We start from the raw sequence: 19,247 nt of genomic DNA on the forward strand, positions 1-19,247 counted from the left end.
TCTTTCCCTGCTTGTTTCCTTCCCACTCTTCCTCCTTCCTCTTTCTGTCCTCTCCTCTGCATTTATTTTTACTGCTTCTGCCTTCTTCATCAGTCAACATCTTCTGTGGGTCTTTCTTCTCTTGCTTCTTTCCCAGCATAAAAGAGCATAATTTTTTACTGTATGTATAGGATAAAATGTTAAAAATGCTGGTTTGACCCTAAGATCCACCCTCAAAGATTTAAAGGCATTCTTTCAAGAGGTTACAGTTGCAGGCTTTGTATACAAACCCATCATCTTCCCATCCTTAGATGTGTTCAGCTCTCACAGCATGCAGAGCTGAAGTTCCAAGAAAACCTTAGGGAAGCTGGGAATTGCTTGCTGTAGAATGATGCAGTAATGCACACTCTCATGCATCTGTCACTGGGATATTTTAGATTTCTTTGACAAACTGGAGTCTTGCAGCACACTGATATGGTGGCAAATATTGATAAGCCGTTTTTGGACAGAGAAATTAAAAAACAGGTGAACACAGAGGAACAAAGGACACTTTGACATCACCTATGCTAGCCAGTTGAACTGGTTTTACCAAATGAATGTTTGTCTGTACGACCAGAAGTGTAACTGTGGGGACTGTTGGGAAGACTTCCAGACGTCCACTGCCGTGACATTAGTGCTGATCTCTGTCAACTGCTAGGTTTTCTGGTTTTGGGTCTGACAGACTGCGGGGCACATACTGTGCATGGCAAGAGCATAATGGATGAGAAGTGTGAAATTTTGACAACCAGCTATTAGACCATGCTTTCCTCTGGGAAAGAAAGTAGCTCCAGAAGCCACGTTTCCAGAAGCCACGTTTCCAGAAGCCGGGTGGCCGCAGTATTTGCACCAATGCGTTTCTAAATCAGGTAAAATGCTGAGCACAGCTACATTAGTACATGGCTTGCAGGGGACTAACCCTTATGATTCAGAATTGAGCTCATACTGAACAGTGAAAAAAGCAATAATTTTTATTGGGGTAAGACCCAATAAACTGCTCCAAGAGGAGCAGTGAGGGTTTAATACACCCTTAGGCAGAGCTGAGAGAGCAATGCACAGGTTGATTATCAGACTCAGTCCCCATTTATTTGTCTTTGTGTTAGTCCCTACAGAAGCAATCTTCTCCCTAGTCCCTGGAAACTGTCAGGATAAATGTCTTGCCTCCAACATTTGAGCATGATTGACCCCCTCAATTAGTCCTGATGGCATAAAAGAGCTTCTCTGGTTTGAAACCAGCCATCAGACAGTGCTTCACCTCCTCAGGCGCAGACCTGGACCCAAAGGTGGAATGTTCATGGCCTTTAAGCTTGCTAACTGAAAAACACTGTAACCAGGAGTCAAACAAAACTCCCCCAAAGGCATCTTCTGATGCAAGTACTGTGGCGCATCTACCTAGAAACCTGCATCTTTGTCAAGCTCACACCACAGCACCAGTCTTCATGTATGTTATAAACTCCATGTTAGATGGAATATATAGTAATCAAAGCCTTCCTTGGTCTGGATCTAACTGTTTTCTTTAAAACCATAGATACCCATGGTCAAAGCTGTAGGTAAGCAGAAATAAAGGATTGCAGGAGACATCTTTCATAGGGGCTGTCCTGTGGTCCTTCTTCCAAGAGAAAAAAAACCTCATGATCCTGAACAAAGCGCAAAACACCTGCCATTGCACATCCGATTTGATTCAGGGAGTTCTGTACAAAATGTGCTCATGTGCACATAAAGTGCACCCTGGTCCTGGATCTTGCTTCTCTTCTTCCCCCACTCAAACAAACAACTGAACAGAAAAGTGAAATAGCTTGTTTTCCATTTATTTTTGAGCAAGAAATACTGATAATTTATCTTTTAAATGTTTGAAAAACTTTGCAAAGTTAAAATTAACAAGGTCATGTAAAAGCTTTTTTGAACAGCCTTGGTAGATCCATCTTCAAAAAACAATCCTGGATTTTGGACTGGTGCAGTTTGTGAGCCTCTCTTTATTTACACTACAGAAAAGAAAGACTCTTGCAATTTAAATCTGTACAGATGGTGAAGTAGCACTTTGGAGAACTAATTAAACATTGCTGCAGTATTTAATTTCTATTTGCCAAAAGAAAGACTTTATAGCTCTTTTTGAAACAACATCCTTCCCCTGCTGTCCCACAGAGAGGCTGCATCACTCTCTGTTGCTCTTTGTGACAGTTTCTGTGCTCTTTCCCGTTTAACTCTCTGGTTTATCCTTGCACCTATTAATTGATTGCAGCCGCACTGGGAGCTGGCATTTGCGGCACACCCGCCTCAAAGGAGTTAACTGGGTTTATTACATAATCTGTTTAACATTTGGGATGAATAGGAAATGCACGCCCCTCCTCTCCCACAATATGTTTGTGCACTTTAAGTCGCTCTCCTCCCCAGCTGTGGGTAAGCCCCATACCACTTGACATGCCCAGAGTCTCCGCGTGTGTGCTCGGGCGCGCACTTGCATGCCTGCCTGCAGCTTTGCCCCATTCCGGCTCCCTCATGCTACCAGCAGCATTGCCCTCCCGCGTGTCTCTGTGTGAGCGTGTGTGTGTGAGTGTGCACATGAGAAGAGAGGAGCGAGGCGAGGCGAGGCTGTCACGTTTGTAGGAAGTGCCAGCAGTCATTGCGAAAAACTGTGTGAAAGCAAACTCTGCCACCTCTTCGACTGCTGCAAGTGGACAGACCGCCTCACATAATGCCATCTTTTGATGAGGTGCTGAAGGAAGCTGGGGAATTTGGAAGATTTCAAAAGAGGGTCTTCTTCCTCCTTTGCCAGACAGGCATAACTTTTTCTTCCCTGTTTGCCAGTGTGGTTTTCCTTGGGCAGGCACCAGACAGCTACTGGTGCAGGATCCCTGGGGCAGCTGAATTAAGTGAACGATGTGGCTGGACACTGGAAGAGGAACTAAACTTCACGGTGCTGCCCCTGCACCTGGGGAACAGGTCCTCCAGTGGGGAGTGTGAGAGGCTGGATGTCATGTGGGACACCTCTGTCAGCTGCACCAGCCCGTTCGCCCACTACGGCAATCGCAGCGTGAACAACTTGCCACTCACCGCATGTCACGATAACTGGGTGTATAACCAGCCCCGCTCATCCATCGTCAGTGAGGTAAGGAAAATCCCCATCCTCTAATCAGCGGCTTCCCAGTGTGGGACTGTGGCAGTAAAATTGGATTGCTGCTGCAATGGTCATTGCTTTGGTGGCTGGTTTTCCTTTCTGGTTTCGTTTCTTTCTGAGTCACAAGCAAATCGAGACAATGAGTATTATCAAGTGGCAGCGTCAAACTTTTTAGGGAAATGTGAGCTGATCTGAAGGGTGGCTCTCCAAAGGCAAGCAGCCCTTGCAAAGCCAAACTCCCCACACAGAGATTGCTCTGTCGCAGAAGGAATGTCAGATGAAAACAATGGTTAAGTCCTTGCAGCTGAGGTTTCTCACGCTCAGTTTTGGGCCAGCAATTTTGGTGGTGTAAACCCCAAGTGTATCTGACTGATACCTCTTGCCGATTTGGATCACTGTATCTTACCTGTTCTCTATATTTCCAGTACTGAACATTTAAGTCTGCAGGTAATAAAAGCCACTGGTGACAGACTGCTCTTCTGAGGTCTAACAGGAGCTAGCAGAAATTATTACGTTTACCAAAGAAAAAAACCCAAGCACGCATTTTTTCCCAAAGCTACCATTCAGATTTTCCTGAAATGTCACAGAACTGCAGACTGTTACTACTAGTAGTAAGCACTGCAAATGTTGTGGCTTTTTAATGAGGCTGCAAAAGGCCATTTAAGATGATTTCCTAGGAGATCTTCTGTGTAATTTGTAATCATGCCGTGGATGTGCTGTGGTCTGGCTCCAGAACACAGTCTGCACACTAGGACTGTGTATTTTAAAGTCATCTTGACAGTAACTGTCGCCAATGCAGTGATGAGAAATATGAAGTATGCTTAGATGGGTTGGCATGGAAATCGTCAAGGTGCACTGCAAAATGTGTCAGCACAGATGCGGGCTCTGCCTCCTGCCTCTCTCATGAACCTCCTGCTGTGGTTTTTAACTGGCTGCTTGCACTGGGGTTGTGTCCTCTGTAACACGGAGCAGGGCACAGCAGGCAAAGCTCTGTGCGAACACTGAACTGAAAAGTGGTGTCTATCCTGACCTTTCAATTCACCATCCTTCCTCCATCCATCTGGGACTGCTGGATCTGCTTGCGGGCTTCAGGCTCTTCAGAGCAGCAGCTTTGTGTCCTGAGCACTGCATCTGACCTGAGCAGCTTTAGCCAGGATCTGTGCTCAGGAGAAGATAAATTAGAGCACCTGACTGGCCCTAGAGCAAAGGTACATAACTGGCTTTTGTGTGCGATTGCCAAAACCAAGGCTGGTTGGAGGGCTGCAAGCGACATGCAGGTAGCTGGTGTCAAACTTTGGTCCCTGGAATTGAAGTATCGCTGCATGTGCTGGCAGTGGCAGACAGTCTGGGTGGGCAGGAGGACAAATGCTGCCTGAGAGCTGCAGCCTGGCTCCAGAGTAAACCATGGGAGTTGGTCGTGGTGGGAAGGTTATGCTGCTGCCTCTGAGTTACCTCTGCTGGGGGACTGCGGTGGGTAGGTCATCTTGTCTTTTACCAGGGCAGTCTGTGCTAGGTGTTGTCTCAGACCTTGAAAAAAACAACAATAGAGATTCCTTTTCTTTTGTTGTTCCTTTTTTTGCCCTTCAGCTTTGATGTAGGTGAAGGCGTAAATTGTGTCCATAAGATAGTGCGCAGAGCCCACTTCTGGCAGCAGTTTGTGTATCTAGCAAAGTCAGTGTGATTTTCTTGCAGCGCTGGTCCACTGGGTGCAGCTAAGAGAAAATTAAACCAGTGTTTGTGTTGCAGTAATAAATGGGAGTGAAAGGTTCAATGTCCTCTGGCAGACATCAAGTCCGTCTCTACCTTCCTCCTCTCTTCTCCTGGTGAGACCCTCCAGGGCCAGGGGAGGGAGGAGAGATGAAGGGACTCTTGGGGAAGTGCTCCCCACCCCTGTTCCCAAAGGTGCACATTGGGAAAACCAGGGAATAACAGGAGCAACAGGCTGGGACTGTCTGTTCCCTCTGCCAGGGCAGCAGGTCCCATCGTCAAGATTGTTGTGGCTCCTAGAAAGACTCTTGCTGGCTAGTTGCACCTTGGCCAGAGGGTGCTGGGCTGTGACCTGTGGCACTTGCATTCTGTTCTCAGTTTTGCAACATTTGCTGAATAAATCACAACCCAAGAGGCTTGGTTTCTTCATCCAAAAAGGAAGCTTGTGGCACACACGACCTGTCTCAATTGCTTTGAGATCAGCAATTAAAAGGAACTTGATATCTCATTAATGCAAAGAGCTTGATACCTTATTAATGCGAACTAACATCCAGCAAAGACAATTTAAATCCTGGCATTAATTCAGTCTCTTTCTGCTCAGCTAAAGCTGTAGCAAATCATAACTTCATTGAAGAAGATTTGTGCTCTGTTTAATTGGCTCACCAAAGATGTCTTTGTGTGAAGCAAATGTTTCTGTTTCTTTCAATATCTTAAGATTTGTGGCACTTGATGTCTGGCTGAATCAACAGTGGAAGTGGCCAGGGAGACAAAGTTAAAAAGATGAGTTACATGACAATTTCAAGGACATATGTTCAGGGGCAAAAAGAAAAAAGGAGAAAAAAAAGGTCAGGATACTGAAGGAGTTCTTCCAGGCCTATGGCAAATGCAGATTTGGTGTAGATTTGCAGCATGGCAGGGGAGGCAGAGGTTAAATGCAGGCATGTAAAGCCTTAGTTGGGAAAAGATGTCATATTACAGAGCAGATTTGGCAGCCAAAGCACAGGCTACTGCTCAGAATCAGTTCTGAGCACCCTAAAGAAGTAAATCATACAGCAGGAGGGTCTGATTTATGAGGAGCTGTGAAATGAATGTGAAATGAAGTATCTGACTTCGTTGCTTTGATTTGTGCATGACTGGACATGCTGCTCTCTGGCCTGTCTCATCTTGGATATCATCTTTGATATCATCTTGGATATCTATCTTCTATCTAACTTCTGCAAAGGTGTTCACAGTAGCATCAGCAGACGGAAGCAGAGGAAAAGGGGGGAATGTGCATTGATAAAAAGTGCCCTCTGCTTTGTAAGCAGTACCTAATGACACATCATCTGTTGGAACTCCTGAGACTCAGTGATGGGATACAGCAGAGTGCTGGGAGAACATACCAAGACTTTTCTCCTTCAACATTTGGGGAGAAGAGCAAAATCTACTAAGAAATCATCACAGGAGCAAAATATGACAAAGCCAGTTGTCTCGGTGTAGTGACAGGTGACAGACCACTGCTGAAGGTTCCCTTTTAAAACCTTTTGACATGTAATGAGCTCTGAGGGGAGGTCCCTACTTCTGCATGCCTAAGCATCTCTGTGCTCCATCGATTTAGGTCAGGCTTTTCTGTGAGGGCAATCCAGATCAGAAGAGGAGTTGTCCACTGGTGCTGAACACACAGCCCAGCACCACGGTGCCTGAATTAGAGTTGAGCAAACTGGATCTGGGATGATGAAAAGGTATCAAGATATCAACAAAGTCCTCTGGTATGTGTAAAATTTGGCAGTGACCCCTCCGACGCAATTGTGTCGCAGGTGGTGGATCTGTGCAGAGGACCTTGGCCCAGTGCACTCTGTGCTCTTTTAATTGAGCGGGTCTCACACAGCTCTGTGAAACTGAAAGACGAAGCTGTGTGCGTCAGCTGTGGGATGGGAACCCAGAGGCTTCTCAGATTTTGCTTGGAGAAGGTGGCTGAAGGAATAATTATCAAGCTAAATCCATTGCTGGCTCCTGCCAGCTATGCCATCTGACATGATGCTGGTCATGGCAGGTGGCTGGCATTGCTCAGGAGGGAAGGCTGGTGACAGCCACACCTCTCACAGGGAGAGGAGGGCTGGAAAGGACTGTGCTTCTGTGCAGTGGATGAAGGAGGAGGAAGAGGAGGGGTGCTAGGGGGCTGTGGAGGATTGGGGGTGCTGCAGCTTCATTCTCTGGCCTGGGGTCTGGAAGATGCCTAGCTCTGCACCCCCCACCCCCCCTTCCTCCCCCCACTGTGCTTCATAACCCTTGAAGTAGGAAGTGTGTTCCCTGCCATCTCCTGATGGGTGACCTTTGTGAGGGACACGTACCTAGGACACAGGAAAGTCAATAAATCTAATTTCCCTGGAAACGGTGCTGAAAACTGAGTCACTGACCTTTGATCCTGCTGGACTTTGGCACTATATACTTTCATGCTAGTGGAGAAAGTCTAGCACTCTGTGAAAGGGTGGCTCGTGACAGTCTGCAAAGCAATAGCCATGCTATTCAGACAGTTTTGGCCGTGATGGCTCCTAGAGGCATATGCATAGATTACAACCACAGGTTGAAGGGTCAAACGGCCTGTGGTGGTGGATGAGAGGAAGAGGGAAGGCTATATGGTCAGCAGCAGCTACAGCACAGCTGGCGTATTTTAGGCTTATCAGCAGCCTTTGTTGGCAGGAGTTCAGGAGAAGGGACTGATTCCAAGATGCCCTGTCTGCAGCAAGCCTTTACGCTGTAGATGATGTCATTTTGAGATCTGGCAATAATTTATTGTTGAAGTGTGAGGTCTGAGGTGGACAAACGATCATCTGAACACATCCTATTGCACCTGCTGGGAATAAATCTTCTTACCCCTTTGCTTGCCAGCTGTCCCAGGAAATAAGTCAGACAGCATTTGCAGAGAAAACTGTAAGCAAAGCAATAGTGTTTGTCTCGCAACATTGACTGTCCCTTGGAGCAGGAGACAACAGGGCAGACAAGATCAAGGTAGGGTAAGCACAGCTGGTCCTTTTGCTTTCCTCCTCAAAGGCAATAAACAACACAATTCACTCCCAAGTGTTGTTCTGGTGTGTTTATTGTCACTGGCATGGCAGTACCCTGTCTTATTTCCACCATCACGTGGGATTAATAAGTAGTGGAGGGAAAGGGAAAAAATGCAGACAGAGGAGCAGAGGGAGCAGCAATTGCTGAATTTCTTATGAAGCTCCAACTAAACTTTCCAGGTGTGAGAGTAGCTGGAGCAGTTCCTGGCACAGGTTACACAAGTGGAGCTACATTTCTGTCACGGCCATTGAGCCACCTGGAACTAGCCGAGGATTCAGGCCTTGGTTCTTCTTACTGTTTTTAGGACAGCTGCTGTTTTCCCCCTCTTTAGGAGATGGTAAGTTTCTGTCCTTTCCTCTTGTTTTGGCATGGATAGACATAAGAAGAAAGAAGGGTAGCACAGGTCCTCTGTCCTAGGAGGCTCAGTGAGTCCTGGTGATCTGAGTGGCTGGGATGAAAAGGTACCATCTGGGACCATGGGCCATGCCCGGAAGAGAAACCTCCAAAACTTTCAAAGTGGAGCTGTTCCTCTGGCCTTGAGCAGCAGCACCCTCAGAGCAGGGTGAAGGGTGGCTTCACTTGTCCTGGTAAGTGCTCAGCTTGAAACATGGAGAAGGACAGTGTCCTTGCTTAGTCACTTAGCACTCTGACAGAAGCTTTGCAAGAAAGCGAAAAAAAGGTATTTTCTCTCTTTCCACTGCATGTGCTTGCAGCCTGTTTTGTTGCAGTAAGCGTAGCCATTTTTCAGTCCAGAGGACATGAGGGATGGAGAAGATCTGCCCAGCAACAGTCTGTATCTCCCCAAGGTTTCCTTAAATGATGAGTATTTCCCTAAACCATTTGTCACTGGGAGTGGAAGGGTAAACCAGCCACCATTTGGCCACCACTAAGAAGTAGGGGGGGTGGGGTGGCTCTCAATATGCTGTTGTAATTGGGCTGAGGAATCACTGTAGATCTCTTTATTGACCGAAGAGCAACATCCATCATTTTTGAATTGTAATGGGCAGTAAAATGCTTCCAAACTCCTACTCAAAGTTGATGCATTTTAAGGAGCTTTTAATGACATGTTGTTGTTTAAAGCAATGCATTTCTGCAGAGATAGGTGTTTGGGACTTCCTTTGTGCATAAAGACCTCTCAAGTACCACGAATTACAAGTCTGTGGTTAGTCTGCTTGTCAAACTAAAAGGGAAAATATTTGCCTTCTGACAGCTATGAATAAATGAGAATTTGGTACAGCCCCTGTGTTTCCCAGTCGTAAGTCATATAAGAGCATTTCTTCTGTTCCCATCTCAGCCAGTTCCCACTCCTTTCTATAGAGATTACTCCACTGACGAACTACAGGCTACCAGTGCAAAACATCTTCCGTCTCCCAGGGAGCTCTTACGGAGCTCTTATTCAGGTGGTTTGCTGCTGCTTTAGAGATCAGCCAAGTGGACCAACAGAGTTCTTTCAAGCCACACAACAGCTACTGTAAATCTGCACTGGGATTTCACACTGATGTTCAAGCCTCTGGTGGGTAGGAAGACGATCATCACAGAGATGTATTTCCAAGCAGTAGCGTATGGCTGCCTGTACCTCAAGGGTGTCAGGGTGGAAGAGACTCATTTTCCCCGGCCTGTAAAGGACACTATAGAGGGGGATGTCCTGAAGGAGCTGGCTCCTGCTGTCTCTCTATTGGAAGCACCTGACTTCTGCTCAGGATGGCAGCTGATTGCCAAGGCTAAGAGCGAAGGAATGCAGTTATGGATTGTTTATCAATTTGGACAGTGCAACATTTTTTAGTCGGCTCCCTAAATGGAAGGAGGCTGTGTTCATGCACACAATGCTTTTTGTCACGTGGTGGATAGAAAATGGGCAGGTGAGCATGGCACTGAACGCAGAGGCGAGTTGTGGAGTTGTGTTGGGTGCACGCACTTGTGCAGTGAGTGGTTTAGCAGGGAGGAGGGCAATGCTGAGGAAGTGGGCATGTCCTTAGCTGGAGCTGACCAGCTGAGATAATTCACCCACTTGATTGCAATGAGCGGCCAGCAAGCTAGGTTTTATGAGGGTCTATCTGCAGCCAGCACAGCAGGTCAACAAATACCCTATCACTTCAACATCTCTCAAATGTTTTTTCAGAATATGTCTCAAATTTTGCAGTAGCAGGGGTGTGCTTTTGCAGCTGGAGAAGTGATGCTTCTGGAAGTAAATATCAGCTGGGTCCCAGCTTGCCAAGGGTTGTGTGATGCTCAGGAAGAAGCCACTGGTCTCACATCTTTCCTGCAGCTTTTTTTCAATTAGTGCGAGCTATGGCTCTTCTTCCCTGCAGGTGCCAAACTGGAATGTTCTGGAAGAAAAACAAAGAAAACCAAAGTCAGACAGCTGTGGTCTAGACAGATAGAGAGCCCTAGAGTTTTTGATTCTCGATGTCACCAGTTTTGGATACCAAGTGAGATGACGTGAAGGGTAGTCTCTGGTATATAGAGGCCATATGCTGGGATTTTTTTGGTACGTTATGAGAGGAATGTGTACTTTCAGGGAAGGGGATCTCCTATTATTCACAGTGCAACATGGTTACTGACTGGGATATCTCTTCTGCTCCTTGATACCACCGGATATTTGCATGAAAGTGCTCCTGGTCAGTGAGCTCCTCACAACATGGACTGCATCTTCCTGGGCAGAGGAGCAGCCTGGGAGGTAGGAGTGTAAGTATCAGCCCATGCAAGGACAGACATATGACCGTTTAGAAATGGTTAGGACCATTTGGGGGGAGGCACTACTCCTCTCCTTTTTGTGAAGTTTGCTACCAGGGGACATGGGAGATGTTTTGGGGGAGTTTTGTATAGGAGGACTACTGGCTAAATTGAGACAGATGGGGATAACTAACAGGCACAACCAAACCAGGTCACAGTTGTAGTGGTGTAGTGGGTCTGACAGGCGGCTTGGATCAAAAAAAGATCTCTGCAGGGCGTAGGAGTCTCTTTTAAAGGTTACATTCCCCTCTAAAGGTTATGTTTGCAAATGAAAAGCAAGACATTAGCAGAATGCTGACTTAAACGCTAGGTGCTACAGTAAGCAAACAGAAAAGGTCTGAGAATGTTTATCTGTACCAGAAGTTATTTGATTCTTTAGAAAATAACAAAGCACAGGACTAATTTAGGACGGTACAGTTAGTGTGTTGTCAGTAATCTCTTCAGAAAGAACTCATAGTTTTTAAAAGTTTCCTGAATTTTCCTATTTCCCAGCATATTTAAAATATTTGACTGTTATTGTTAGTCAAGAGCTAGTTTCAGATGACACCTAAATAATTTGAAATTGTTGTTCATATGAGAGTCCTCTTCTGTAAAGATACTTTCCCCTCTTTTTCTGGCACACGTTCATTCTCTTGTCTGCTTTCATGACAGCTTATTCATTGCCCGTTTGCAGTAAAGAGGAATCAAACTATTTAAGAAATAGTTTACCTAAAAGTATAAACCCTGAATGCCAGTGCCTGCAGCGGGCACTGGGTCTGGTCCCTCCTGGCAGCTCTGTGCAGTCTGGCTTCTTGGCCGGGCATTGCTCCAGCACTCCCCGCACAGCCAACAACCACCACCCGGGGAGCTGAGCTCCTCAGTTGCCTTTGCAGCTTTCCCTCTCTGCTCCTCGAGAGGCAGGTGCCCTTCCTGGGACAGTGGCTCTGCAGCGCGCTGAGGGTGCAGGGCTAGCACCCTCTCACAGCAGGGTGGGAAGTATGCCTGGCACTGCTGACGACAGCACTTTCTCTGCCATCACTCAGGCTGCCAGGATAGCCTCTGGGTCTTGGGAAGCTTGGTGTTTTGGCTTGGGGAGAGATGTAATCCCAAGGCAGTTTATAGGTGTTAGGAACTGAAATCGACAACTGAAATTAGGGGTGATGGGATTCTAACTGATCTACAACGTTTTCATCTATGGATTTTATGTCTGTGTGAGCACAATTTCATTTTGACATTGTTTTAATGGATTTATTATTTATGCACTTTTAAATTTTGTTCTCGTGCTAATTTATTGCTGTTTCTGGTGAGGCAATGATGTTCTTGCTCTCCCATTCTCTCTTGGCTGTTTTGTCTTATCAGAGGGAGTCCTCTCTCATAACCGTCTTCTTCAGGAGCAATTGCAAGTGTCGAAGGACAAAGAATCATAGAACAGAATCACAGCTTTATTTAGGTTGGAAAAGACCTTTATGATCATTGAGTCCAACCATAAACCTAGCACAGCCAAGTCCACTGCCAAACCATGTCACTAAGCATCACATGCACACGTCTTTTAAATACCTCCAGGAATGGTGACTCAATCACTTCCCTGGGAAGCCTGTTCCAATGCTTGACAGCTCTTTCAGTGAATAATTTTTTTCCTAATATCCAATCTAAACATCCCCTGGTGCAACTTGAGGCCATTTCCTCTTGTTCTATCGCTTTTTACTTGGGAGAAGAGATCATTTGCTCTCTGACTCCGGCAGTTCTGTGAAGGGATCTTAAAAGTGGTCCTGTATGAAGCCCTCCCTGCTTATCTATGAATTGTTCTGATATTTCCCTCCAAGGTTTTGGTCTCTCGAGGAGCCAAGCCACTTGTGAGGTGCTGAGCAATCTTAAGATTCAGTGGGAGGCGGCTCACTCTGCAGACTGCAAGCTCAGATCTCTGTTATTCCTGGGAACTGCTAGGTGAGAGACGTGAGGGCTCTTCTCAGCCTCTCTTGGGAATGGTGCTCCTGGGATCACTCCACAAGCATCTGCTGGAAGCAGAAAATAATGGTGCGAACATTCATGTTAAAAGTGTTCAAAGCAGGAGCAGAGATGCAGGTTGAAGCTGACCTCTTGTCACACTCCATCTCTGTAAATGGCTGGGAAAAGCAGTACTGCATCACAGCCAGCTCTGAAGCCACCAGTATAAATAAGCCACCAGAACAAAATAACAGAATATTCTGGAAAACAGCCTGTAGCATTGGTCTCTGAGCTCTCAGTGGAGCTGTCACCTACACAGCAGGGCATGGGATCTCTCCTATTGGCACTGGTCTGACCAAAAACCAGCCAGGAAGACTGCCACTATGTGGTGAGACAGACAAGGAAATTGAAAGACTTGTCCCTATGGTGCATACATGTCAGTGCCAGCATGTCCAACATGGGCTCTGGCTGGGGGATCTGCACCAGACATGTGTCCTGTGAGGTATCTAGCTGAGAACAGCTCTGACTAAATCAGAGAGGTCTTCTTGAGCTCATGTAGAGCCACTCTTCCTTCTTGCCCTCCCTGCCTGGCTCTTCATGTGATTATTTCCTTCTCTGTTACACTTCAGCAACACACTTCTGAAGTAGATATTTCCTTGTAGCTGGTTTTTACACCTCTGGTGATCTGTATTGCCCTGTATAGGCACTGCGGATGCTCCTCTGAGAGCCCCAGCCTCTGCCGTCAGCATTGCCTTCTAAAATATTCTTTTAATGGCAATTATTGTGAAAAAAACCTGCTTTCCAAAGCTGCCTCTTTTGATACCATTTGTCAGGGTTGTCACAGTTTCAATAAGCAAGAGGTTAAGCTGTGTTTGGAGTCTGGAAGTGTTGCTCCACATTCGGGCTGTTTTAGGAAAGCATTGCAATAGCCTGTGACGATGACAGCTGAGAGCAGGTTTTATCCCTCTCAGAGAAAACTGAGGTTTCTGCAGCTTCTGCTCAAGATTCACAGAAGTAGAAGCCAGATGCTGATGGCCTGGCTTGGCTGAAAGGTGCCCCATCAAACTCTCCAGAGTAACGGGGTTGACATCAAAACCATTACTTTGTTTAAAGTCAGGGGGTGTGTGTTGGGAAGCTATGAGGTTACTAGCTAAGTTTTTCTACACAATTGTGAGAGATAGAAACTGCAGTTCCCAGTCACAAAATAGCCAGACCTACAGCTTAAAAAAACACCAAACCCCAAAAGCCACAAACAAACCCAAATCCTGGACTTCCAGAAAAATCATCATAACTCACAGCAATGATTCTGCTGTAGTTACTGTCAGTGACAGTGCTAATAGTACATTTGGAACCAAGGCTGAGGAGTTTAAAAAGTGAAGAATAGCCCGTAGAAATGAGTGTGAATGGCACCTGTGTGGAGCTCAAAATATTAAAATAAATGGTTTCTTATTTAGATACATAAATAAACATTTAAGAATATTACTTTAGACTTTTGGGTCAAGATTCAGGCTCAGTGAAATCCAAGTCTGATTGCTCTCTGTGTCTCCTGCATAAACACCTCTGAAATCCCAGGCCCAGCCAATGCTTGCTGGGCATTAGAGCAAGCAAACGGGCTAAGATGGAGCTCGGGCTCGCGGCACTAAGTTTCGGAGTTTAGAGAACTGAGAGTGGCAGAAGAGGCTCTTCATCTTCTCTCTAACCCACCCTGTGGCCATCTTGTCCAAGCACAGTGTTTGAGAACTGGTGTTGTGGTATATGTACTGGTAAGAACAAAGGCTACACTGTGTGTGCTTCAGCAACCAGCACCTTGTTAGTGATGAAAAGATTTCTCATAGCTCTTGTCTGAAACCAAAAGGGTCTCTCTAGTGTAAATGGTGGCAGAAACTGTTGTCTGTGGCTTCCCTTGCTCCTGAAGCTGCATTGTTCCTAAGGTTGACTTCAGGTATGGATTGAAACCTCTTGACTCCCATAAGGTCTGCAGAACTTGTCAGGCAGCAGTTAGTAGTTACTTATTCTCAAAGAACCTCTAAAGTAATTTCCAGTGACACACTGTCTGGATAACCACTTTATTTTTAGCTTCATTTTAGTTTTCATTCCTAGCCTCTTTGTATTGCTTCCTCTCACCCACTTCCCTCTTCCCTTCATTCCCGCCTGTCCTCATCTCTGTTAATGAATTCTTCAGATATGCACTGATGTAACGTCATGTTAGGGAGTTACAGCTACTGCAGTATAAAGAATAGAAATGTCTGGGAAACCTACACCAAGGAAACCATATTCAATGTGTCTGAAACTGATCTGAGGCCTGTATTCTGTTTCCTCTGAGACCACATGTTTTTGCTTTTATCTAGAAGGCAATAAGAAAAATAATTACACCATTTCTATAAGCTGATGTTTTTGTTGGCTATAGCTGTGCACCCTTATTCTGCACTAAACGAAATCACGGCTTTGCCTTGGCAATGTGTTTGATTTGCAAAAGGGCGATTTGCTTCCCATATCTGGACAACTGATAATGAAATGCAGTATCCTTTTGGCAAGGAGAAGCTCTCTCTCCATCTTCCTAACAGCCTGAAGAGTGCTTGCTGTGGCTGCACTTCTCTGGCCCACTGGAGCTTGCTGTTGGACAAGCATATTTGAACTTCCCCTTCCCTCCTGGTGCTATGCAGTTTCAATAACATTTTGCCCTGAGGATGATCAATGACCCACCTGGGGTGTTTATGCCTCTCCCTTGTTCCCACAGTATAACCTTGTGTGCAGCAATGCCTGGATGCTGGATCTCTCACAGGCTGTCCTCAATCTGGGGTTTCTGGCTGGCGCCTTCACCCTGGGCTACGCTGCAGACAGGTACTGTATTAGTGGTGTTGTCCTTTGATTTGTTTGGAGGTGAAAACACTTGCATCGTTTGCAATAAGCATGCAACAACACTTCGGAGGTTTAATTCACTTTGGATAACATTGTCAGCCTGGGTTAGCAAAATCCAGGCAAAGTAATCTCCACTTCCTTTTGGCATGGAAATGTCACACAATTGTACTTACTAATCCCGTTTGGACTTAAAAATGCTATTAAAGGGACTTTTCTTGTGGTTTCCAATGTTTTCTGTGCACATCTGGACCCAGGAAGGGCAGAAGGACACAGAAATGAAAAGGAAGCATTCAGAAGAGTTTTCTGGACTGGTGTTTACTGGAGGGTATCTGATAGGCACCATTGATAAAGAAAGCAGCTTCTTGCGGAAAGAGAGAAGGAACTCAGTATGGTAACTTTCTCCATTTCAGAGGCTGGACTCATATGTTTACAACCAAGATCATAGCTCTCTTCATCTGGTCCTCAACTCTGTTAGAGCTGGATGAATACCAAGATACTCAGGTTTCAGCAGCTGACCTGCCCCATAATAGGGAGCTCCCATAAGCTCTAACTTACTCTTAGAGTAGGGAGCCTGGTTTCTGCTCTCTCCTGATAAGTAACAGTAGTCAACCTATGACTGAGAGCACCACTAATTATTTCAATGGCAGAGCATATTTCTTCAGTTCATAAAATACTTTCTGCCTCTTTTATTTTTCTTCGGTATCTGTAACAGTAGTAATTATAATTTAAAGTATAATTCCTTTGGAGGCAAGAAGACTTACAGAATTACCGGAAATGTCACCTCAGATAACAAAGTTTGAACTAGCAAACAAAAGCTCTTTCAAGGAAAACCTCACCTTTCCAAAGGATGTAGTAATAAGGGAAAAAGTAAGGTGGAAAAGTTGACATAGCATTGGCTAACAGAAGATATCTCTACTCAGTGCCTGGCTGGGCAGTTCTGATACTAGCACCTTAAGACTGTGTAAGAGTAGAGATACTACAGGTGATTATTTAAATAAAACAGTATGTGTAGGAGGACTTGTGTATTAAGTATAATGTAACTACTGTACAACTATGACTGTTCTACTTTGATAGCAGTGAGGGAACGTGCTGCAGCCAGACTATTAGACTCTTGTCTCCTTGACACCCCTCAAAAAATGGACATGGTTGAAAACATCCTGATTATTGTCCAGTATAAATTCTTCTCATGAAACCCTTTGAACAAAATGAAGAAACGTTCTCTCAAATACTTTTTTGTAAGATAAACAGCTACGTCAGTTTTTACAGTTTATTCTTAAAACAGCAACAGTAACAATGGAGAAGAGATTAAAATGGAAATTCTAGTTGTGTTCCAAGGACATAGTTGCCATGAAACTACAAAGAGGTTTTGTTGGAGTTTTTTTAGAATTATAAGCACAGTTATTATTAATGACATTTTTTGCTGGAAAATGAGAGTCTTGAATACGTTAGGCATACAATTAAAATAAGTGTTCTAAACATAAACAAAACATGGAAAATCACATGAAGTAATTAAAGAAGAAATTACTTTCACAGAGCTGGCTGTAATTACTATTAGGAGACTAATTTGCGAAAACAGAAATCCCCAACAAAAGTTGCCCTTTTTTCAAGTCAGTCAAAACTCTGAAGTGTAACATATGGGCCATAATTTAGATACAAAAAGACAAAATGTTTTCTAAAGTAAAATGGGGCTGGGTGAGGACATCACCAGTTTTAACATTAGGAACATAAAGTCAGTGACAGATACCACAGGGAAACGAGTATCATACCCTGAGGGCCAGCACTATGAAGCTTCAGGCAGCCTCCCTTTGGAACAAGGCTGCTCTCAAAAAAGGCACTTTCAGATCTAGCATTAAAATGAGATGCCAGGAAAAAAAAAAACTTCATGTCTTCTCATGATTTTTTCCTTTCTCAACAGATACGGCAGAATCCTCATCTACCTGCTCTCCTGTCTCGGTGTTGGGATATGTGGTACCATAGTGGCATTTGCACCAAACTTTACTGTATTTTTGATCTTCCGTTTACTCCAAGGCATGTTTGGCAAGGGAACCTGGATGACTTGCTGTGTCATTGGTAAGAGTTGTTATCTTCTTTCTTTTTTGGTTAGAAAAAGTCACGGACTTTTGGAGGACAAGGAGTCTGGCTGCATCTGCTCTTGATAATATATTTTCTTGGAAAAAAAGCACTGGCCCTGGGGTCAGCAGACAATTAATAGCACAAGCCCATCCTAGCTAATGCATTTGTCCTCCAAGACAAAGTGCCTGCATGCAAAATGTTAGTTGGCATCATCCACAGTCTGGACTCATGCCTGAACTGTTTGGGGAAGCAGTAAATGGCCTTTGACCAGATTGTGCTCGGAACCTTTCTGGCAGCTTAACAGTATAGCGTTTTCTTACCTGCTAATTTACTGGCCTCTGAGACTGTCAGCAAGCACAAATTCTTTCTGATATTCAATATGGATATAGGATGGAAATGAGCAGCAGTGTATATAACCTGCCTGACCTCATAGGATCCCATGTAGAAGAGCAAAGAAGTAGTAATGCATGAGGGCAGACTAATAAGAGTGACATGTGTTTCAGAACTGTCCACGATTTCCTTTTGAACCCGTCATTGTGGTACTCAAATATGCCTGTGAGCATGATGTAACACTGTGAGCAGCTGGCCATAGGAAACTGAGTAGAGATGCAATGCTTTCTGTTGATGTTACTGGAGGACTTTAATGGCTGTCTAATCTATGCACTCTGATGGGAGGGATTGACATAAATAATTAAGAGGGGAGGAGTGGAATGTGTATACATATATGTATATATATATATAAAGGTTTTCTTGTTACATAGAAGATCACCAGGATGATATAAATCTACAGAACAAGCCCCGAATAAACTGGATACACAAACAGAAACATGGTTAGTTTTGGCAGTGTGAATGCCTTCCACAAATGCTCAGAGGATTTAACTGATTTTCTTCACTGCCAGACTGGACACCAGGGTCCATATTAGGATTATTACTTCCTGAAAAGGGAAAAGGAAGGGAAGCTTTTTTATAAATAGCATTGAAACACCAAGGGTATATACCCTTTGATAGGTTATACTCATGGCCCAGTGATGAAGCTCCTTGCATAGCAAGCTTACTTTTCATGAGAAAAGGGCATTGTTGTAGCATCTTGAATGATTGCCAACTTCAGATAGGGAAGCTCCTCTCTAGAGCATGAAATAGGAAGTTGTAGAGGAAAGCATCCTACTAGAGATGAGACATCGGATTAACTTAAAAAGAAAACCAGCCATTCAGTAATCTACTGTGATAACCCAAACCACACTGATAACATCATTACACAGTGCAAAAATTTGTCTGTGAAGCCTGTGGCATTTTTTTTTTAAATTCCTGGTGGAATTTAGAGGAGTGAGAGCAGAACTGCAACCATATGCAAATGGTTACAGCGAGACCGTGAGGCACACAGTGGTGAAGTACACACAAGCACACCTGTCTGACTCTGTCAGCATCTAAATCACAGAAGCACATCAGTTTTCTGGGCAAAGTTACGCTGCTGAGCAGCTCAGGTCCAAGATCCAGTGAAAAGGCCAGAAGCTGCTTTTCCCCTTGCATCCAAGTATATGGCTTAATTTTAAACTAAGATATTTTCCTAAAACTTTTGCAAGTGCTCTAACCAGCAAAAATGTTTTATGACAGACCCATGGCTTCCTTAAAATGGCCAACTGTTAACAGAAAGGAATGTTTTACAATGCTCAGATTAGACTGCCTGACTTTAGGGAAAGGTTCAGCAATACGGCATCCAGGAGGACAGTGTATTACTGCAGCCCTAAGAAAGTACGAAATTATTGGAAAGAGTGATTCC

At 44.7% G+C, this 19,247-nt stretch overlaps 1 protein-coding gene across 1 annotated transcript in view; it reads left to right on the forward strand.

The window, feature by feature from the left end:
• The first annotated feature begins 2,707 nt into the window (after window positions 1-2,707).
• The window catches only part of SLC22A3 (solute carrier family 22 (organic cation transporter), member 3), a 32,815-nt gene continuing 16,275 nt past the window's right edge, over window positions 2,708-19,247 (forward strand). Inside the window, exons 1-3 of the mRNA XM_010142673.1 lie at window positions 2,708-3,121; window positions 15,276-15,379; window positions 17,313-17,467. Coding sequence (XP_010140975.1) covers window positions 2,708-3,121; window positions 15,276-15,379; window positions 17,313-17,467 — 673 coding nt within the window. The remainder of the gene's footprint in view (window positions 3,122-15,275; window positions 15,380-17,312; window positions 17,468-19,247) is intronic.

Source organism: Buceros rhinoceros, unplaced genomic scaffold, assembly GCF_000710305.1.
Source record: "Buceros rhinoceros silvestris isolate BGI_N320 unplaced genomic scaffold, ASM71030v1 scaffold1739, whole genome shotgun sequence".
NCBI classification, from domain to species: Eukaryota; Metazoa; Chordata; class Aves; order Bucerotiformes; family Bucerotidae; genus Buceros; species Buceros rhinoceros.